Source organism: Sinohyriopsis cumingii, chromosome 8, assembly GCF_028554795.1.
Source record: "Sinohyriopsis cumingii isolate HCF-2022 chromosome 8, ASM2855479v2, whole genome shotgun sequence".
NCBI classification, from domain to species: Eukaryota; Metazoa; Mollusca; class Bivalvia; order Unionida; family Unionidae; genus Sinohyriopsis; species Sinohyriopsis cumingii.
This window is the reverse complement of record NC_142968.1, coordinates 117,970,278-117,994,180: the sequence shown is the minus strand read 5'-3', so window position 1 is coordinate 117,994,180 and position 23,903 is coordinate 117,970,278. Positions and strand designations below refer to the sequence as shown.

Genomic DNA, 23,903 nt, shown 5'->3' with positions numbered 1-23,903 from the left:
TCTATATCTATATTAACATAATTAACTATTGCAGTTGAACAGACCACATTGAGCATTGGAGTAGACATTAGACTGTATCTTTATGCCTCTCTCTCACTCTCTCTTTATATATATATATATATATATATATATATATATATATATATATATATATATATATATATATATATATATATATATATATATATAGAGAGAGAGAGAGAGAGATAGATAGATATAGATATATATATAAAAAAACTGTATGCTTCTTCCATATTTAGCATGTAGTAGAGGTCATGCATATTGAGGTATCATGGGAAAACAATTTACATGAGTAGGTCACAGATGTAAACAACTGATATACCTATATCACGTTTTGTTATATAAATTGCAGTAGGCTTTAATGCTTAAAATTTCAGAGTAACTGCTATGTGCATTCCTTTGTCAGATTATTGGAAAACCAGCTCCAGAAGACAGAGAAAGAGTTAAAGAGGAAGGAGTCAGAGTATACCAAGGAGATTAATGAGCTTAAGAAGGACAATGACAGGCATCAGAAGATTATAGAAAAGGTAAGCATTATAAACAGAAGTCCTCAACACCTGATTTAGAAATCATTAAAATCTGGGCTTGAGTGTGAGACTGAGATTGTATTGTTTATTAATAAAAAAAGTAGTGACATGTCAGATGTAAAGTCATTTCATTTGTAATTGGTTGGTGATGGGATGCTTCTTGGTAAGTATTACAACCTTGTCACAGAAGTGAGTCAATGTGACCCACATTTCATTATTTACTGACCTTGTTATATCTGGGTTCAAAAGCTCAAAGATCAAAGATGATTTCTGCATGATAACTTAAGTTGTCCAACATCCACAATTAACAGATTTTGTGCAAAACTTGCACATGCAGTAAGGAATAATCTTAACAGTTGCAGTTTTGAAAGGTCATAGATCAAGGTCACACTAACATAAGGAATACAATTGGATTCCATACAATAACTAGAATTCTCCACCATCTGCCTTATTGCTTCTCATCTCCATTTTGGTTTCTGCATAATTACTTTAATTATCATGCATCTACAGTTAGCAGACTTTGTAAATAACTTGCACTTATGTGTGGGAGATCCCCCTATCAGCTCTGCATCTGAAGGTCAGATATCAAGGACGCTGCTGAAAGAAGAAAAAATGGTTTCTGCACACTAACTCTAGCTCTCAACTATCTGTGGTGTCCACTTTTTTTTTTTATTGCTTCCAACTGGGATATGGAAATAAATCTATACATTTGGGCAGTTTTGGGCTCAAAAGGTGAATGGTTAAGGTCACTGTGACAGAAAAAAGAAAACTTTTTTGTACACAATAACTCAAGTTCTTCACCATCAATATCTATAAGTGGCTTGTATTTAGTGTGTGAGAACCTTTTGATTGGAGTCAAAAGGTTAAATGCAAAAATCAGTGTGCCTGAAAGAATAAAAATGGTTCTACCTGGTAATATTAGATACTTTAAACAAACTTTGTGGATGACTTTCATTTGGGGTAAGGAATAAGTTGGTTGATTTGGGTGTCCTTGGGCAATTTCACTTTTATTGAAAGAAGAAAAATGGTTCCTGTAGAATAACATTTATTCTGCATGACAGACCTGGACCAAACTTTGTGGATGACTTGCACTTACCATAATGAAAAAGCCTGTCTGTTTTGGAGTCAGAATGTTTCAAATATCAAGGTCACATGACTGAGAAAATAAGAATGGTTTCTGCACAGAAATGTAACTTGTCTACATAGAGGACTGTTAAATATAGTGTGGGTTACAATGCTCAATTCATGATACTCGTTTTGTTGTTTAGCTGAGACCAAATAGTGTTTTGCACCTAGTATAGATAGTGTTATACCTAGAATCAGGAAACTTGGTGAAGGGATGCATCTTGATACGTATTAAATCATATTCACAAAAGTTGGTCTCTTTGACCCACATGTCATGCTTTAGAGTTCAATTTTATGTTTAAAGTTTATTCAAGCACTGTTGATAGAATCATCAACAATTGTTGATTGATAAAAAAATTTTTACGTCCAATATACTTTGATTCATGAAACTTTGTGAAGGGTTACATTTTTATAAGGACTACACCATTATCACAGTGGAGATCACTGCAACACATATTTCACACTTCAGTGGTTAAATTGTTCAATTTAACACTTTATAATGAAATCATTAAACTAGATGATGGTATACATTTGTTTTAGTATCACATAGAAAAAAAGGAGACTGCACATTTTACTGGCTTTGGTTAAGATTTGCATTAAGTACATGACCACAAGGTTATTATAGCCCATATGTTATGCTTCACTGACATGGGTTAGTAGGAAAAATGTCCAACAAGATCACTATCATCAGAATGTATTGTCCGCATAATGATGAATGTTTACAATGAAAACTACTAAAAGCTCTTTGGAGGTGAGCTTTGTACTTGTTGATTGCACTGGTAGTATTTTCAGTGAGAAGTCTTTTTTTGAAGGACTTGATATCTCAACTTGCAATAAAATAGGTTCTTCTATTTGAAAGCTGACCCATTTGTACTAAACAGACACATACAGTATATACTCAGTTATAAGTTGAGTCCATCTGCAAACAGAATAGACCCTGATACGCCATTGGATTATGTGTCAGCAAGTCCGGATCTTTGCAGTTTGCAGTTAGAGTCAACTTACAAGTGCATACATGCAGTATTCTTTGATGTATGATGAAAGTATGGTTGTAAACTGTAAGTATCAAAAATGGGTCTTGATGATAAGGAGACATTGTAATAGTATCTGGTTTTCCAATACATGTCACCTTGGGCAAGAAAACCACTCATATCTGAGAAAACTGCATATTTGCAATGAAACTTCCTTAAACTGGACATTGTTGGAAACAAAACTATTTAGCGGATTTGTAGATGTGGCCAGTATATAGAGGTTCAGTTCACATTATAACAGGTTTACTAGGACCATAATATATGGTCCATCAGCAGAAGTTGGCCAGGTTACAGAGGGGCCAGGTTACAGAGGGACCAGTTTAAAGAATAATTTTCACTGCAGTTATTAACCACCTAGACAAATTTTGTATATCTAAGTTCCTTAGGCCTGACCGTGAAATTTATCTGTAGGGGAACATTCAACTGCCGACAGTGTACAAGTATGATAAAAGAAGATCTAGCTAGACAAAATATATGCGAGCACCCTTCTCAAGATTTTACAGGAGAAGGAAACATTTATTTTTTGAGGAACAGTTAGGAACATAATTACAAATGTTAAAAAAAAAATTATTTTAAGGAACAGTGTGGTAAAGGTTAATATTTATAGGGAGTAAGGAAACAAAAAATTCACTATGGACCTAAATTCCGTTTTTATTTTAAGTAAATTTGATGATAACATTGCATAATTTGTGTGTCAGCTGACATCACTACATAAAGAGTTATATTACATATATGAAGTTTCACTGCAATTATTAACCACCTAGACATAAGATCCGATCAAAATTATTGTTGCCATCAATGTTTTAAAGCACTTGTTGAGTGCTGTGCCTTGTGTCCATAATCTAGTACATTCTTAATATTTCCTTTCTGTCTATCATTAGTTAAGTGACATCTCTACTGTAAGCATAATACTATAATAATATGCATGTTCAGCCATTGTAATCTGTTATAGTCTAATATCAGTGTCTAGTATAGGTTGTAAGTTTTGTACTGTTTATAGTCTATTTGTCTACCTATTAAGGCGTGACACTTATATACTCCTTGTATGTTTAAATCTGTAGTTATTTCGAAAAGAATACAGTAATCAGGTATTTAGGAAGGAAACTAAATTTGGGAAAATAATTTTCATGGCTTTAATTATTTTATTTTATTTCATCACTGATTACTCATTGAGTAGATTTTTGAAAATTTAATTAATCTGAAATATTTGGATTTAAAATATTATCAGCAGACATCTTTAGATTCATTGAAGTAGAAATAATTTGCATTATTTATTCTGTGCAAAGCGAACAACGTATATTTTAATTTAAAAAGTATTTTTTGACGGAAGAAGTGAAGATTTATTTCAAACGTGAGCAACGTGAACAAAGTGATTGCTCAAATACAAGTTTATTCATTAACAAGGTGATTCAGTCTGCATCACCCTGCCAGGTCATTCTAAGGGTAAAGCTAGGAGTGTATTGGTGTTAAAGCACCAGTTTCTATCAAAGTACAGAGATTTATTTGCCAACAGTTCATTCGACTGGAAATTCATATTTTAAATGAGACCTTGGCAAAATAATTTCACAGCAAGCAGTTTTATGGTTTATTTACACTCCCCAAAATCTTTTCATAATTAAATCTGTCAATTATTTGCTCCATAAAATCCCAGTGAGATATCATACTGTGCTATATTCTGCCTTGTCTTTCCTAACATAGAAAAGGTCATCATGGGTAAGTCATCAAGTTATGCATTGCAAGTTCAACAGCAGTAGTTTTTCCATTCATATTTTACTGCATTGCAAGTTAGCAGCAGTATTTTTCTGTTCATATTTTACTGCATTGCATTTGTTCCATGTGAAGGTCAGTCCTTGTTCAACTAACCATAGTGAATCTATACTTTGGCTTGGATAATGACAGTGAACAAATTTAAATAGAAAAAAAAGATTAATCACAAATTTTCATTAATTTTTACAGATTGTGCAAGAAAATATATATAAAATGCTCTGTACATAAAATATGGTATACTTTTAAAGATATATAAAAGAAAATTACCTGCAGGCCATTTTTTCCAACACATTAATACAGTTATTTTTAACCCATGGGGCATGACCCAAAACTGTGCACCAGGCTCATTTTGAGTGGGTCACCAAGATTAGCCTTAAAAATGTAAAATTTCCTTACAAATATTTTTTGTTTTGCATTTGATGGATAATGAGACTAACACCTTAAGCCTAATCAGGGTTCCCCCTGAAAAGGTTAAAAACTGCTGCATTAGTGGAAACATTTTATTTTGTTGGCCTGAATGGTGGGAATACATCTTCTAGTGTGACACATAGTGAAATATATAAACACCATATAAGTATCCTTACATAGATACAGAACATTGTGCCCTGTCATCAGCTTGCTATAAAGTAATAGCTGAATGAATATTTAAATTGCATAGGATAAAGATCACTGATTCCTCTTATCAGATATATTGAGAAATTATTTGTTTATGAGTTAATTTATTCACTGTGGCAAAATTATTCAGCTCATATCGGACTTCTGATGCAGAAAGCCTGCGAAACCAATTTACAAAATTAGAGTATGTAATAAATTAAGTCATGACAGGTCTGGGGCTGTGCACGAGCAGGTTCATTAATTATGTCCAAGAAAATGTGGAAAAACTAAATACAGATGATATAAAAAGATAGTTCTTTAATAAATATAAAAAAATTAATATTTGTCAAATTAAGACAAATTTATTCAAAGATGCATCTATTTTCTTTTAAAAATATTTACTTTCTTGTGTAAAAGATGACCACTGATTATAGATAAAAAATGAGGCAAATGTGTATTGAGTCACTGTTTTTGAAAGGATGTCATTTCTGTTTAAGATCATCAGATGTTGAGGGTTAACTTGTTGATATTATACTATATTTATGTTTTTAATGCACATGTCAGTACACAAATCATAGAACCAGATCTGTAAGCACATAGCAAGGGTAAATCTAAAACTGCTGTTTTGGCATTTGGGTGTGCATTCTGTACAAGCAAAATGAATTCTATACAAGCATATACATTTGATGGTATTGTAAATCTCATAAAATTGAAATCAAGCCAAAGTGTAGGTCTACTTCATAAATTTAGTTATTTGATTATGCCGTCCATATTACTACCTAATTGGATATTTGGACATATTTTCAATTGTGAATTAATTTCATACTTTTTAGTTTCTGATGAATATTTGGTAAAATAACTTTTATCTTTGTAAATTCTGTTCAGCATGTGTTTTTTTCTTCTTCCAAATACTGCTAACCATTCCCTGTGCATGGCACAGCCACACACATGCTGCAGATCCATCCACTTTGCCAGAATGATAATTGAATGCTATGAGCATGATCATTCATCCATCTGTTAAAACTTAAAAATGGAGCTTTGTGTTTTACAAGTTAGATTTTCATTTATATACTGTCTACTTCTATTCATGAGGTATCTTTTTATGAATTTCATGGTTTCTACAAACCACAAATTTAAAATCCTTTACAAGAATTGTCTGCTTACCATCCTGTCCAGTGGCAAAACTAGGATATCTGCCAGCACTGGCAAATCAGAGTGTGCAGTTTGTTAGGAGTAATCAGCAAACTCTGATCTGCAAGTGCATTATTTGACAGCATATCAGGGTCTGTGTTGCTTGCCAGTAGGGTCCTGTGAGTCACTGGTTCTTCCTGGAATTTTCCCAGATACTTACTCCACCATGGCTACTCTATATAACCTATCCTGTGCTGACTGACAAAATGGTGTTAAACCCCATAACTGCAACAGTACAAAGATAATGATGGTATTATTGTGCAGATTATAGGGACTCTTCCCCCATATCCATGGGAGCTCATTTAAATATCTTACATATGCAAATTACACAAAATTTCTTTTCCCTAGATTTCTTGAAGTAAAGGATATGCATTTTATTTAATAAATTTTAAAAAGCATGGCAAGAAATATCTATGTCCATGTCTTCACCCCAAGCCCACTGCCCCCAACCTTTTTGCCTTGAATGCCTTCATTATCATATTATGAGTATGAGATCAAACAGACCACTCCGGTGGCCTAGTGGTTAGAGAGTCCGCCTCATAAGCAGGAGATCGTGGGTATAATCCCTTGCTGAGTCATACCAAATGAAAATGGGACTAGCTGCCTTACTGGGTGCTCAGCATTAAGTGGTTAGTGTTAGGACTGGGTGGAACATCATACTACATGTCTGCAGCATGATGCCCCAGTGCTAAAACATCACTATAAACTGCCACACTGCAGATATCATAGTGATAACTGAAAATGTTTTAAAACTACGTTAAAAATCCTAATCACACACACACACGCGATATCAACTGTTGTGCCTTTTATATGTTGTGTAAAACAGTGTAAACATGGTATTTTATGACAAACATATTTTTTATTTTATGTCTGCAATTACATTTCAGTCTGTCTGATTTCTACCAAACATTAACACAAGTTAATGCTATAACAAATCAAATCCCTTGTAGTTATACCCCAATTAAAAATAACTTATTACTCTTAAGGAAGTTGATAGAGTGAATGCTAGCTACAGTCAGCAAGTCTATTTCATACTTCATTCGGTATTAGTAGGAAGAATGGGCTTATTGTTCAATATCTGCCACCTGTTTCTTTATTTGTTTTTTATATTAACCTGTTTTCAACGTTGTAAAAAAAGTCCATATGACAGTTAGGCTGAATCATTGAAAAAGGTTTTGATATTTTCAGTTCAATGAGTTTAGAAATTTATTTTAATTTTCTATTAATGGTTTCAAGGTTTATTAAAACAAATAAGAAAACAAAGTAAATTTTTCAACATTTTAAATTTACTTTTTACTGTCTACTCTTTTTCCTATTTTCCATCACTTCACGCTATTCTGACAGGGTGAGAAAGAATACGTTTCCGTTTCACCTGACAGTTTTAATCCAAGTCAGTTGCTCTCCCATTTGCAGTTACTATTTACAACTGTATCAACTGCATTAAGTAACACGACTCCAACTTGTAAAACTAAGTCCCCAGAGTATAAAGGGTTCACTGTCATCTGCACCTCTTTCTGCTTTGTTTTTCAGATTCAAGACCTGTTCTGTTGATTGATAACATCTTTTTAAAATGGATTCCTTTATGACAAAATAATAGCATTTGATTGCATGAAAAATATCAACGAGTTATTTGTGTACTATTAGGCATGACCATGTATTGTTTTCTCTGTTCGTGTTTTTCAGCATTTTGTGCAGTTTTGTCCTTCAGAGCATGAGGCTAATGTGTTTTATAATATTATCACAATTTCTATCAAAATGTACATATCTTGCCATCTTGTTTATGTCCTTTTTTTCCAGCTGCCATGTTTTCAAGTGTTACATTCTCAATTCCATTCACTCTCATTGTGTCCTGTACCGTATTTATACATCCCCAAACTACAGACAGCATAGACATAGAAGTGGGTCTACACTGGTCATTGTTAGTTGAGCCATATAATAGGATGTATATAATACTTTGTTGTCCATCATTTTGGGCTTATTTTTTTCAAAATTATTATTGTACAAATAAGTACAGGTAAAAAAAATGTATTTTTCCTTTTCACTTATAGTAAAACATTGATTATCAGCATGCTGCTTATCCTGAATAATCACTCATATGGACTACCGGTACTACTGTGTTCCCTCAATGTTTTTACTTGTTAAAATGTACATGTATCTATAAACAAAACAAATTTCCAGATCATGCTTCCAACAAGAACAGAATAACAAAACTCAGTATCAAACATGATTGAATATAATCTGATAGTTATACTTACAATGGTATTGTGAATAACAGAATTATTTTTTTTGAAGTAAAATAAATATAATTAGGAGGAAGGGAGGGAGGGAGGGAAAGAGATCAAAAGTGAGAAAGTTTATATCCTTATGCTTGATAATCACTGAGTCCCACTATTACAGTTTATAATTTTTCGTACAGAAATTCCAAGCTAATCCAGCAGAATTAAAGACTTAAAATGGTCAGATCAAAGAGATTTTGTTGTTAAAGCATTCTCCAGCAACCACTGGTAACTTAGCAGATGATAAAAGTTAATCACCGACTGCACAGGCGTGAATAAAATCCATGTAATTTAAGTTTACCTTGATCAGTACCTTTTGAGACTTTTCAGTTTACTGTTTTAGCAAATTTTGGTTATCCAGGCCAATTCTCAAGACAAAATTGAGGACCTCGATGGGCCAGGATAGTCAAGGTTTTACTGTATACCTAAAATCTGCACAATATTAATGAGCAATAATATTTGTACCAAAAATTAGAGGACAAAACATACATTTGATGGATCTACGGTGTTTGAAAAATACACAATACAGTAAACGTTTAATTTCACAGTTTTTGACTGATAATGTTGTTAGTGTCAGATCGTGCATTATCTATCAACAGTTTTTGACTGATGGTGGAGTTTGTGTCGATTATATGTCATCTATCAATAGTTGATATATATGATATCAGGACAGAAATCTAATTAATGTGAATAATACTTAGTCATCAGGGTCAGCAACTTGCAGGTGGGACATTTAGGTCACCCTGATGTTGTGACAGTGTTACCCTATATACTCGCTTATAAGACCAGTCCAACTGCAAGCTGTACAGACTCGTTTCTGCCATAGCATAATGGGCCGGCAGATCTAGGTCTGTGCAATTTTTTAGCAGTAAACATTGAAACAAACAATATTGACCCTGTTTGGAAGGTGCATTATGCTACAGCATATCAAAACCATTGTTGTTCGCAGTTTGACTCAACTTATAAGAGAATATATATGATATGTAAGACTTGGTCACGATTTGTCGTCTGTGTCCAATTTCTTACTGGTATTTCGGTATAGAAGTTTCAAGTTGTGTGCATATACATATACATGAAAAAATTAAGAACTTCTGGGGTGTTCTTTGTCCAATTAACATATGACCTCAGGGGAAGATGCAGTAATCCAACACCATTTTCATTATGCCTATTTTATTAAAAATAGGTGACAAACAAGAAATTGATTCCCATTATCTGTCCATCCATCTTTTTATTTGTCCATCTGTCTACTTCAGTCCATTCTTTTTTTACATCATTGGGAAAAAAGCTCAAACATGCTAATTTACTTTGCATGTGGGGACATAATGCAACAAGCATATCCTTCTTAGTTTGGTATTCTAGGTTCCCAAAGAGGTCAGACAGGTTAAATTAATTATTGTTTTTTCTTCTCATGACCATCACAGGCAGCATTAAATTAGATTTACTGGATAACACCACATACCCAACTTAAACTCACCATCAAAATTTAGACTTGTCAATACAAAAGTAAGAAATGTAGCCATTTTATTGAAAAAGAACTTCTCCATTCAGGCTTGAACTCATGGAGAAAATCTATCATACCTCCATTTTTTGTGTTGAATTATGCAAATATTATGAAAAGAAAACCATGATATTTGGCAGGGTTTGGGAAACTGATCCTTGATCATTGTCTGAGAAGGACAGCTGTGATCAAAGGTTAAAGTTAACACTGTATTTATCCAATTATAATGCAGTGATTGATCGTCAGCCTTCTCTACACATTACAAAATGGTGTACATATTTACTGAAGATATCTTTATATGTTTACCTTTTGTTTAAAAGAATTAGCCTGTCTCACAATGCCTGATGCTTATAACTGAAGAAATGCTGTAATATTAATCTTTATATAATAACATGCATTGAAAGATGAGAGATCCAGATCTGTCATGACTGCATCTCAAATCTTAGTTTGGCATTGTTCATTTTTCCAAGTCCGCTGTCTCAGTGTGCCATTGTGTAAGGCACCTAGTTCCCATTTCCTTTGCTTATATAGCCAAATTAGGTGCTTACAAGTGACATTAAAAAGATGTATATGGGGGGGGGGTATAATTTCCCATTTATTCTGTGGTGTCTACAAACTACCAAATTAAAAAAAAAACCACAATGATAATTTTGTGACACCAATCAGATCCCTTCCCCAAATTCATTCGTTTAAAAATTGAAATATCACTTTTGCAAGAAAATGATGAATATTGATAGCCACAAAAATTGAAGAATTCACAGTAATCAACAAATATTAACAGCATCTTTTCATGGAATTTGGCATTAATCTTTAGCAAACACTACAGCAGTTTTTCATGGAATTCACAGTAATCTGTAACAAATATTACAACAGCTTTTCATGGAATTCACAGTAATCTGTAACAAATAATACAACAGCTTTTCATGGAATTCACCGTAATCTGTAACAAATATTACAACAGCTTTTCATGGAATTCACAGTAATCTGTAACAAGTACTACAGCAACATTTTATCAATTTCACAGTAATGTAACAAATATTTCAGCAATATTTCATAAAATTCACAGTACCAGTAATCTATAAAAAAAAATATTACAGCTTTGCCTTGATGAGATTCAAGTCCATTATTTGCTATTTCATATATATACATTATTGCTTAATGTATTTTGTCATGCAAATGTTAAAGATTGCATTTTAAAGACAGAAACAAATGTCCTGCATAGTTCAATTAAATTTCTTCTACTTTTCAGAGTTTGAACCTAAGTCCAGATGCCAAAATTGAGGCAACTATGCAACATGAGATCACACGGCTGACATCAGAAAACCTGGTATGTACATGGTCCAAATCATCCATTACCATATACAATGCAGATCATTCAATTTTTCATTTGTCCATGCATCACCTTTTTCATTCCTCCATGCATCACTAAGGGGGTGGGGAGATCATAGAAAGTAATAAGACAAATCCCCTCCAACATCTCCTAAAGTCCTGAGTTGTCTTGGTTTATTGCACAGGTCAGCTCATGCACATGACACTTTCTGTTGGGTTGCATCTGACACCCACTATGGCGTGGATGTGGTGTCGATAAAAAGGGCATGATTTGCTGTTTATGATCACAGCAAGCATGCACTGAAGACTTTGATAGAGTGATGGAGAGCACAGTGGGGCTCTGAGCTAGCTGTGTCACTACCTGTAACAAATGAAAAGACACATTTTACTTTTCATTATTCTTCCAATCCAACTTTTTTGTAACAGTATTATCCGCTAGAAAGTACAATGAATCAAACCATGAAATTCTTTCTCACTAAAATGTTTGTCTCTCAGATTTTTGGATAGTGGGGAACACTGTTTTCTGCCTCAGGGATCCCATGTGCAATACTGAATATGGCATGTTACTAATTCCAACATCAAAAGCATCACAGTGTCTTTCCATAAATTTTTGTATCTGTTAATTCCAAACAGCCATTACTCACCCCTGACACCAGTTCTATTTCATCAGACTCAACTTCCTTGCCCTGCCTATACATGTACAGTATTTGTATACTGCCAGCATAAATCTAACACTCAAGACAAATGCCCTTGTCAAGCAATGGAATGAGGGAGATAGGAAGAATAATGTAAGAAATTATGCTGGACACAAGAGTGTGTGTTGTCAGATATGACACATTGGCACACCCAGACTGACGAGTTCTTAGATTAGGTTTTTACTTGAAATCAGTAATTATTGATAAGCATTATATTAATTCCTTTCAAACAAGATAGGAATAGCTGTTAAATTAAAGATTATTACTGGATCTATTCCATTTGAATTTATCTTGGAAAACAGTTAAATAATAATATCCTGGTATTCCATCCATCTGTAGGAAAGACCTGGGCATCGTTTATTGGTCCCTTACAAGGGAAATAAATCATTTGCATATGGGGATGTTTTTCTTTCAAACAAGAATGAATGTGGAGGCAAACATAAGAGTTTTATCACTGTTAAATGAAAACTTATTAAGTATTACAAATGACATTGCTTCAACATGTAAAAAATTGTATCCACCAGTTTTTTTTTATTTCCTCTTGACATAATGAAAATGTCAAATTTGCCACTTTATTCAAATAATGCCAAGCTAATTTTAGCACTACTGGTCATAGACTTATAGTATTTCCTATTGTTGTCCACCTGTCCATTAGAACAACTTTGCTATCACTACTAAACGTTTTGGAGGATTACCATGAAACATTACACCTCATCCATCCCATAGTCTTCTTACTACTAAATAAAAGTGGCGCTGCTATATATCCATCATGGCTGCCACAGTAGCCATCTTGAAAATATTGTTGTCACTACTCCTGAAACATTGGTTATATCAGCATTGGGATTTCTCATTAAAGACTTCCTGTAATTTCTTGTTGGTCCTGACTGAGAATGGTGCAAACCTAATATCTCTTAAGGCTACCAATCCAGGTATCTTGACAATCTTATCACAACTCCTTGATATAAAGTCCTATTAACATTGAGAATGGTGCAAACTGAATATCTCTTGAGGCTACCACACCAGGGATCTTGACAATCTTATCACAACTCCTTGATATAAAGTCCTATCAACATTGAGAATGGTGCAAACCGAATATCTCTTAAGGCTACCACACCAGGAATCTTGACAATCTTCTCACAACTCCTTGATATAAAGTCCTATCAACATGAGTTTTCACTACAAGACCTGTAACCATGTCAGCCATCTTAATTATAGTTTTATTGCTTCTCCCTCTACATAGAAAGTTATATATCAGCGTGGGGTTTTCACCCGAAGACTAATTTTGATATCTTGTTGGACCTGAATACAAATTGGTACTGATCTGACATTGATTGTGGACACAGTAGTAATGTTCAAAATCTCCTTGTCTCTAATGTTTTTAATGGAAAGTCATATTGATGTGTGGTTTTTACTAGATTTATTATGGTATCTAGTTGGTCCCAAATGAAATGTTGCCAGTCTGACATTCAACATGTCCACCATGGTGGTTATCTTAAACAGCTTGTTGTCACTACTCCATCAGCATTCATGGTCATATGACATAGGGTTTTCATCAAATGAATTCTTTTGATATGTACTGATAGATGACCATGAGGTCAGTTCCAGTAAAACATATATGGGACTCGGGGAAGGCACTTTTAATGTGGGGTACTCACCCATGGATGCAATTTAGAAATTCTTAACATTTTAATATGAACTCAGTGATATCCAAGTACCATGGCATATATCTATTGAAACATCCTTTCCTGGGTACCATGTACGTTTAAATGAAACGGCCTAAGTTAAAATGGTGCCCAACAGGCATCTAATATAGCTGTTACAATGAGCATATTGAGGCTCGTCATAATTCTCCTGTTTGAGTTATTATATAGGCATATGATTTTCACCAAAGGTCTTCAGAGTATGTCTGGTTTGTCCAAAATGAAAATGGTGCCAGTCTCACAATGGTGCCAATCTCACAGTCAATATTACTGTGCTGCAGCTAATTTGAAAAAAAAAACTTGCTTAAGACTATCAGAGATTTGTTTCCATACTCAGCAGTTAAAAAGAAGTGATCTTATCTTGAATTCCTGGAAATTCGTTTTGGACATTAGAGCTTCATCCCTTTGAGGGACTCTTGTTTGTGTGTTTGTGATGTAAAATAATCATTGAGATGGTTGAAGAATGTATAAGTTAGTTCCGTTGTAATTAGTTAGGATATATTTTCATATCTCTTGTCAGTCTGTGACATATATCCACCAATTTGCTTATGAAGGTGTCATTGATTGATAATTTCAGAATTTTTGTATGTCATCAATAGAGCATTGTCATTATCTCCTTAACATTTTAGCCAGGTCATCACATTCATGAATTTTCTTGCATATCAGTTACTCTAAAGCTTTTGAATTCAAGTAGAATGGAAGACAGTGTCTGTATAATGTTTTTGTTTCCATTTTGGTTGCACCATTTCAGAATTTTGTTTAATGTTGTGTATTAAACATAACTGGTTTTATTCAAGAATTTTTAAAGTATTTTTTGGGAATTATTATACATTCATTGAGTAAACACCTTGCCAATCCATATACCTTTTATATTAACTATTGAAAAAGTGAGAGTGACTTATTGGAAATATGGAACCTAAAGAGGGTTGTATGTTTGCTCTCCAGGACCTGAGGGAGACAATAGACAAACAGAATGAACAGATACGGAAGCTGAAGAAGATGCTAAAGGTGTATGCAAAGAGACTTAAGGAGGGAGATGGTAGGTATAGTGATTTAAACCATACCAAGTCCCCAGATTTTGTCCTCGTAAATTGTCTACTTCATTGCACACGTTTCAGTTTAAAGAAAATACCAAAATAACAATTAAGATAAAACTGAAATTTTGTGTTGTTAGTCCTGTAATCAAATTGTGATAATTAACATCTTTTGTTTTTGTAACTTTTTTTTACTTGCTAAATATGACTTGCTGCCGAATGCAGTCTCCAAAGTTCTTATGACAGAAGAAGAAAATACATGCAGCAAGCATTCTCCAACGTGAATAAACTTTTGCTTCACCTACAGAGCATGAGGGAGATATTTGTGTCACTTTTGTAGTGGTTGTAATGATAGGTTTGGTGTGTTTATCAGAGTTATGGGGACCATAGGCATCTGTGCCCTTACAAACTGTTGCCTTTACAGTCATGAGTTTCATATAATTAGTCATCATGAGGAGTAACGCTTGCTGCTGACAAATGTAGAATACATTGACTTTTCTACTAGGGGCGGAAGGGGTAATGCACTCGCCTTCAAAGATTACTGACATGTCACTTTAGGGTTCAAATATCTGTCTCAGCAAAAGTGAGTTTATGATAAAGATTGACATTAGCTTCCCATGGGTCGGTGGTTCTTACTGGGATTTTCATGGGTGCTTCCTCCACCAGTTATACTGGCTGCCATGTATAGCCTATTGTGTGCTGACAAATGGCATGAAACTCACCAAAAAGTCAACACAACTTTTCCCACTCCTTTGCTGATATTGCCTTTCTGCTTACTACCAGTGTTTGACTTTTTGATCTGGATATTCAGCTTTTGCACTAAGCTACATATAAGATGTTACAGGTTTACCAGATTGCCGAAAGTTTCCAACAGGATATAAACATTAATATACGATGTGCCACCAAGAAATGCCACACTTACGTGGTTGGTTCATTTCTTTGGACATTCACCTAATAAAGAGGCATAGGGGTTGAGTTATTTATTTTGCCAGACTCTGACAGTAAATAAATCTCAGTTCACTAGTTTATTTAGTTGCTTATATGCAAATATGAAATCATGATGTCTCCATAATGTGGGTACACTGATAAATGGTTGATGGACATGGCTGCACATATCCTCAGCTACACATTCTTTTGATTACTTGAAATTTAGTTCCAATCTCCAACATTTTTGCAGTTAATCAGATTTGAATGCATCATGGAAAGATAAAACTGATGATAACTTAAAAAGAATACTAGATGGAGTCAGAATGTTTTAATTAATTACATTCTCAGTTTTATGGGTTTTAAATAATCCTGGTGTAAAAATTGAAAATTTGTTAACTAAGTGGTTGGGGCCCTGGGTAGATGATTAGCCTAAGGTGCTGACCTTTACAGATCATCGACATCTTACCTCTGTCTGCATGGGTTCTAGTTTCCAGCATGGCTGATGTGGGTATCTGAGAAAGTGTCTTGCGGTTGTTGGTTCAGGGGTTTTCCCAGGTTTTTTCTCCACCAGATATACTTTCTGACATGTATAGCCTAGCAGGTGCTGAAAAATGGCATTAAACCCACGAAAACTGCTAACCAAATTGATGGGTTTTGTTACTGTAGTTCTGCATAACTATAGTAAAATAAGTTAACCAAGTGGATATGATGGATTACTGTAATTCTGCATAGCCATATCACATTAAGCTAATCAAGTGAATAGGATGGGTTACTTTAGTTAGGTATAGTGATAGGTCGTTAAGTTAATCAAGTGAATGGGATGGGTTACTTTAGTTAGGTATAGTGATAGGTCATTAAGTTAATCAATTGAATTTTATGGGTTATTGTAGTTCTGCATAGCTATAGTACAGAAAGTTAATAAATAAGATGGGATGAGTTACTTGGATCTTCATAGCTGCAGTGTAGGACATCAGTCATTTCCCATGAAGAGTTACTCTGTAGCTACAAATGATTTCTGTGCACTTTGTACAGCAATACATTGAGACTTATTTGTAATTAGATACATTAGTATGGTAATATATTAATGCAGTTGGTTCGATTTGAGAAGGGTGCAAAATACATTTTGTTAGTGTTTGAAACATTTTGTAAATATGCACAATATGTCAAGATTTGAATTGTGTATGAACTTTTCCCATCTGTTATTTTTACTTTTGACCTTTTTTCCTGCTGTCGATCAATCAGGACTCAGGGGTCGGCCCCTTTTATCATCTTCCTGTTCTCTGAGCCCTACTACTGGTAAGATTTTGTTGTCCACAGAGTGATCATTTCTTTTAAAAATCAAGCAATGAAACAGAGTCAGAAAATGTCAGAAACTTGTAAGAATATAAAGATCATGCAGTTTGTCTGTGTTCAACATTTGCTGGAACACAAGGGAAGATTATGGAAGCGAAAGCATAATTCTGAGGATGAAATAGTTCCCAAAGGTTTTAGGCACACTATTATGATTTTTTATTCTTACATGATAAGTCAAAACACAAATTAAGATTTTCAACTAACTTGAACAAATTTCAAACAAAAACTTTTATTGGCATGTGCAGTATAGATTTTTGAAACCATTACATTTTAATTGTTAAACTAAATAGAATGAGTTTAATAATTTACAATTATTGATTTTTTAAGTTGGAATATTGGAAAATATCAATTTTAATTCATTGGCAACAATTGGGATTTTTGAATAACTGATAGTACTTTTTGGTTCTCTCAAGTTGCTGATTTTATTTCACTAGTGTGTTATTAGATAGACTAGCATTAGTGTAAATATATTTATTTTGTATACCCTGTATTGTATGATTTTATTTTATACATACTTTTTCTCACTTTTTAAATGGAGTGTTATGATTTTATGTGAATTTGTGCTGAGTAAAATTATTTTGCAGGTAGTCTCCAATTTCTTTCTCCTTTATGTCTTACATCTCCCGATAGTTCCTGGTTCCTATTTATTTTCTAGCCTTGTTGTATTTGAATTTTATTTAGTTTTAAAATTATTTACAATTTATGTGTCCTCAGTAAAGTTTTAATACCAGAAAGTTGATGACAGAAATTTAGATTAGACAGATGATAATTTTTCCTTTCAAGGAGCCAAAGGTTCACGTCCGTGGTACTTTAGTTACAAAAAAAAAAAGTGTGTGAGCATGTGTTAAAAAAACTTTGTTTCTAAGGTTTATAGAATATCAGAAATGTACAGTATACATTGATGTAACACATACTATGCTGTACAATATGACTTACATGTTCTTAATATATTTGAGATTCCACATGGTAGCAGCACATCAGACTTTGTATATAAATCCACTCATTCTACGCCGAATAGATCACCGTATTGAAAGGGATACTTGTAAGTCACTTCTTTAGAAACCATAGGTACCAGTGAAGCTCAGTCAAAAAGAAAGATCTGGTTCCTTATATTGGTTTTAAACTTGCCTGCCTAAGTGCTGTGTGTGTGTTTAAATGGAACAGTCCCAAGCTGGTATGTAGGACATCATAAGTGACCTCTCACTTTCCATGGAAACCATGTGTATCATTGTATAGTATTCTTAGAAAAATTGTAGTGCTTTGATGTATTGTTCTTTATTGGCAAATTTTTGTTTTCCATATTAATGCATTTAAGGAAATTAGGGTAATTTTTCTCTTCTCTTCATGAATTATCATGGTCTTGAAGCTTTTATTTGTGTGAACCAATTTTACAAAATTTATTCCTGAAGTATGAATATTTGTATGGTTATTTTCCTACCAGTAAGCTAGGACAACAATTTATAATAAAAATGTTCATTGCTTGATGATACTTTTTGCCTTGATTTTACAGCCGCAGAGATCCAAGCAGAGTTGGAGAGGGAGGAAGCAAAGAGCGTGGAGAATGTGGCACAAATCATACACCGTGAGCGTAATTATCTTGGCATGCTTGAGTACAAGAAGGAAGACGAGGCTGGTCTTATCAAAAACTTGATCACTGGTACAACAGACTTGACATTTCTTGCATTTGCTAGCTATAGTATAAATTAAAGTGTCAGATATTGGAAATATATTATTTAGTAAATTGACTTGTGTAGTAATTTGTGAAGTGTTTTAAATGAAATAAAGGCAGATAATATTAAAAGTGTTTTAGAGATCTGTATGAAGGGGTGGTTTTAGCTCTCTGGGTCTTTGTGGTACACTTTAAAATTCTCACCTTTTTTTGTAAATATGCCTTATGGATTATTTGGATACAGTAGCAGTTGACTAGCACTAACATTGCATGATTTTGATTGCAACGGTTGGTTACCTAACATGAATTATTTTAATGACATGCCTTAATTTCCACATCAAGATTTGACATGACTGATTGAGTATTTTAATAGTGTCTTGATCTGTTGCACATTTACCTTGTCAGTTTTATACATTTTTATATCTGAAGCTAACTGCAGTCAGTTTGTTTTTGCATATTAAATCTTTATGCAAGTTTCCAGTTTGAAATTGAAATATTCAGATATCATCACAGTGGAATTGTCTATCACACTGTAGAAATAAAACAAATCTTTTTTGTATGAAAATATTCATTATTTATGTCTATCTTTTACAATTCTTTTTCTTCAAGATTTAAAACCCCGTGTGGCAACAGGTCTGTTACCAGGTTTACCAGCATACATTTTGTTTATGTGTGTGAGGCACACAGATTACATTAACGATGATGAGAAGGTCCGATCACTTCTCACTTCTTCAATTAATGGCATCAAGAAAGCTGTCAAGGTCAGTTATTTTGTTAAAAGATACTTTGTTTGATAGGCAGTTATTCATCTCCTACCATTATGGATGGATTTAAACAGTACTTCAGATATACCAATTTACTACTGGTTACACTTTTTTCAGTATTGTCATTGATGAGAACATTTTTCCAATGTAAAAGTATACAGCTGGTTGCACTTTTGTCAGTGTTATAATTGATGATAAGAACATTTTTCTAATTTGTTTATGCAATGTGTAAATTTTATTTCCACATCCTTTCTTTTCTTTTGTTTTAGCATGAATAAGTTTTATGTTTTGGTGAAATGTCATTTGTACTGGTATTAATGAATCAGTGCAAGGAGTCCTGTTATTTCCACAGAATAATCAATGTTCATTGGGTCAATAGATTTGTGGTTTGTAACTACCACAATATCCATGAAAAGTGGTACCCCTCATAAATAGTATATCTTTATTGCTATATAATTTTGTTTTCAAATGAATGAATACATTATTTTTGTAAGAACTATAATAAAGAATTTTTCTTTAAATAGTGATGAAATTTGATCTTGGAAACTGGTCTTTTTGTACAAACCTGTTATGAGAAACCACCTGTTTTGAGAAACTGGGTTTTTTATTGTTGGCAGAAGGGGCAGTCTCTCAAGACAAGTTTTACTGTGCAAACAAATTGTGACCATTTTACAGGCCATATAGTCTGATAAAAAAACTTTTATCCACAGAAACATCATGATGATCTTGACAGAGTGACCATGTGGCTGGCCAACACATGTCGTCTGCTACACACTCTGAAGCAATACAGTGGTGAAAAGGTGAGAGCCAATGGATTTGTATACATATGCAGTACATTTTATGTGGGAATTTTTAGTCTTTTATGTGCATTATAGCATTGTCAAATTGAGGAATCCAAGATTTAGAAGACCTTTTTGTACTACATCTGTTAAAAATGTTAGTGAAAATAGCAAAGTTCAAGGGGAGTTAATCTGTAAATTGAAAACAAATTATGAAATATTTTCATTAATATGCCTCATTAGCATTTCTAAGCTATTGTGCAATCAAAATATGATTTTTTGTGATACAGTACAGAGAGCTTTAACTTACCAGTGAAAATGCACCTAATGATTCTTTTATAACTGAAAGTTTGCTTGTATCTGACTTTACATTTTTCCCATAATGATGATGACAGAATTTTACAACAATATATAACAATCATTTTTGTTTGACCCAGCAACCTTTGCTAATTAAAGAGTATTTAACGGTTATCTCCATAAGACTTTTCTATACATTTTATGTATTTTATATTTGTTCTTGTACTGTAGGCCTTCCAAGCAGAGAACACCTCGAGACAAAATGAGCACTGCCTGCGGAACTTTGACCTGTCAGAGTACAGACAGGTGTTTAGTGACCTGGCAATCTGGATCTACCAGACACTTATCAAACAGATGGAGGCCACCATACAGCCTACTGTTGGTAAGACACTCAGTAAAATATTATATGAAATATACTTTTATTATAGATGACAAAATTTTGAAGCTACCCACCATCTCTGTTTTGACTGCTAAATTATGAGACTCGTGTCCTGGAATTTTACTAGAATTCAGAGCACAGTATCCTCGAAGGAAATGTGGGGAAAAATGTTACGGATTTCAAGGCTTCATAGTCCCTACCCCATTTGGCACTTCATCTTTAGGTGTCAGCAGTAGGAGGATTGTTGTTAAGCTCAAAACGTGTTAAGCACTCTGGTTCAGGAGCTCATAAGTTTTTTGGTATTTACATGGCATATGTATGTGTTTATCTTGCACAATGAATGCAGCTCACATCACATGACTGATTAATTTCACTTATTTCCAAATTCACTGGAACTTTATATTCTGATTCTCACACTTAAGCTTAATTTGAAAGTTTTTGCTAGCTTTTCACCATTTTTGTGTAGTCTGTATTATCTAATAGTCTGTGAATATTTTTGTTTAATAAGTGAGAAATATAAAGGAATATGAGCAAATATAGGATTCTCTGTTTTATATTTCTTCCGTTTGTAAGCCATTCTGCATCAACAAAAGATTTTCTCTAAAGTGCACTGAAAATTCCAGATGAAATACTATCAAGTTGCCCATTAGAGATGCTTTACATCAAGAAGGTATGTCTGCTTTCATTCAGTTCTTTCAAAACTTAATTTGATGTGCAGAGGGACCTAATTCTTATTCATTAAAGGTTAAACTTATTTAAATCGTCCTTAAAAAAATCTCATTCATTGTTATTATATGTTCATATTGCATTGTGTACAAATAATTGCATTTAAAAGGATGATCCACACAGAAGTAGTTGCTCGTATTATCTGCCCCATAGATGTATATTGATGGGTGTGTGTGTGTGAAAACAATATATCACTAGTACAGAGAACTCACTATCATAGGAATTAATGTGTAGGGAATTTGTGATAGGTTATAAAATGAACAGGGATAATATGTAAATCTATGAAATTGAAATAACGGATGCAAGACCCATGGTCAGTTTCGTCCTTCAAAGCTAGGTGAAAGAAGGAAATAAATGTCATTTGGTGGAAAAATTTCAAAAATGACTGCAATCAAACAGAGATGTGTGGTATCAGCATATTTTCTAACTTCTATATTGAAAATACATCTGGTCCTTATTTTTAGTCAAAATTATTGATAATAACTCTTAAAATATGGACTGAACTTTATTTTTAAATGGTACATGGGGAATCCTGCCTTCTTTAAATATGAACCCTTATCACTTAACACAAAATTTTGCTGCTCTATTTTTCTGCATTTTAAATCTTTATAGCAATGTTTTTAATGAAGATTTTCGTCCATGGTTGAAATTTCTACATTCCGTCAAAGGAGACAACTTATTTGTCAGTATTTTCTCTTCCCCATCCCCTTACTCACTCTCTCTCACTTTCTTATTTTCCCTGAATGACTACCTAAATGATATGTCTAAATCCTTTTTTCAATGTTTAGAATGACTTTTGATGATTTGGTCACTTGCATCATGCTTGGGAAAAAAATAGAACGAGTTTGGAAAAGCTCTTCGTAATACTTCCTGGTTTGACAGAATATAATTGTTTGATCCCTGTTTTCATTGTCTGAATTTCTTTTCTTTAGAAAGTTTTAAGAAATGGCAAGTAATCATTTTTCTGTTTATGACCACAATGTATGAAAAATATAATACTCAAAATCATCATTTTTACCTGAAATAACCATACAATCAGTGAACTCTTATCTTAGTTCCTCAGACTGTTCTACACTGACATCACACATAATGGCAAAACAAGCCTTAGTTAGTGTAGGTAGTACTGTCAGTCTTTTTGGATAGTCCAACTCATCACTTCATTTAGTAATAAATTTCAGGATTTCTGTTGTAAATATTTTAGGAGAGAAATGGATTTTTAATCTACACAGACTGTTCCACAAAATACATCAAAAATTTACATATTGAAGACTTCCTCCAAAATTTAAATTTTAGACTCAGTTGTTGTTAGCTTGAGATACACAATATGGTGGATGATATTGGATAGACTGGGACTGTACTCAGTTGTTGTTGGCTTGAGATGCACATTATAGTGGATGATATTGGATAGACTGGGACTGTACTCTTAGTTTTTGAGCACAAAATTCATGTTCCAACTTGAGGATTTGAGAATTCTTTAATTCTGTAACTTCAAAGAGAATACATTTTAAATCATAGTTATTTTAGTTTCTAGCAATGTGGTTGTACCTCGGGTATTATATTTAATTTGGGATTTCAAGCACGAGTTTTGCTCTCAAAAGTTACAGAATTCAGGGCCTTAAAAAACAAAACATTTACTCAACCATTAACTAGTGGCCACTTAACTCGTGCATATGCCATAATTCTGTGACCAAAGAGGTTGAAGGTGAGTAGTCATGAATGCACTAACAACATATTCTTGGTATTTCAGTTCCAGCTGTGTTAGAACATGAAGCAATTGCTGGACTGTCAGGCAGCAAGCCCAGTGGAATGAGAGGCCGGTCAGGGAGTCGTCACGGTGAACTTGACCATCAAGAAGTGTCACTGGAATCCTTGATGAAAACTGTAGGTAGCATATATTTCAGAAAGATACTGTCTAGTTTAAAGTAAATATCAGCTCTTTATTATTCATGAACAGAATACTGCAGAACCTGTATAAAATCTATAAGCTGAGACAGACTATAGTTTGAAATTGGGAATGAATGTGGACAGTGTCCAGAAGAATGGACTAAAAGCCTTATATAATTATATGTGAAACTTGTATAAATCTGTCTTCTTTATTAAAAATAGTTCTTTTATGTATTGTAGAGTTCTTTTAATTGTCGGTTAAGGCAGGGAGAATATTGCAAAGTTTCATGTTAGTATCATGAATAAAATCAAGTTTTAAAAATATGTAGGATCTGTT

At 33.6% G+C, this 23,903-nt stretch overlaps 1 protein-coding gene across 2 annotated transcripts in view; it reads left to right on the top strand.

The window, feature by feature from the left end:
• LOC149794490 (unconventional myosin-Va-like) overlaps window positions 1–23,903 on the top strand; it is a 232,575-nt gene that overhangs the window by 189,351 nt on the left and 19,321 nt on the right. For both annotated transcript variants that reach the window (XM_089968738.1, XM_089968737.1), the window contains 8 exons: window positions 428–548; window positions 11,280–11,357; window positions 14,700–14,793; window positions 18,579–18,725; window positions 19,347–19,498; window positions 20,212–20,301; window positions 20,809–20,959; window positions 23,430–23,563. In XM_089968738.1, coding sequence (XP_089824864.1) covers window positions 428–548; window positions 11,280–11,357; window positions 14,700–14,793; window positions 18,579–18,725; window positions 19,347–19,498; window positions 20,212–20,301; window positions 20,809–20,959; window positions 23,430–23,563 — 967 coding nt within the window. The remainder of the gene's footprint in view (window positions 1–427; window positions 549–11,279; window positions 11,358–14,699; window positions 14,794–18,578; window positions 18,726–19,346; window positions 19,499–20,211; window positions 20,302–20,808; window positions 20,960–23,429; window positions 23,564–23,903) is intronic.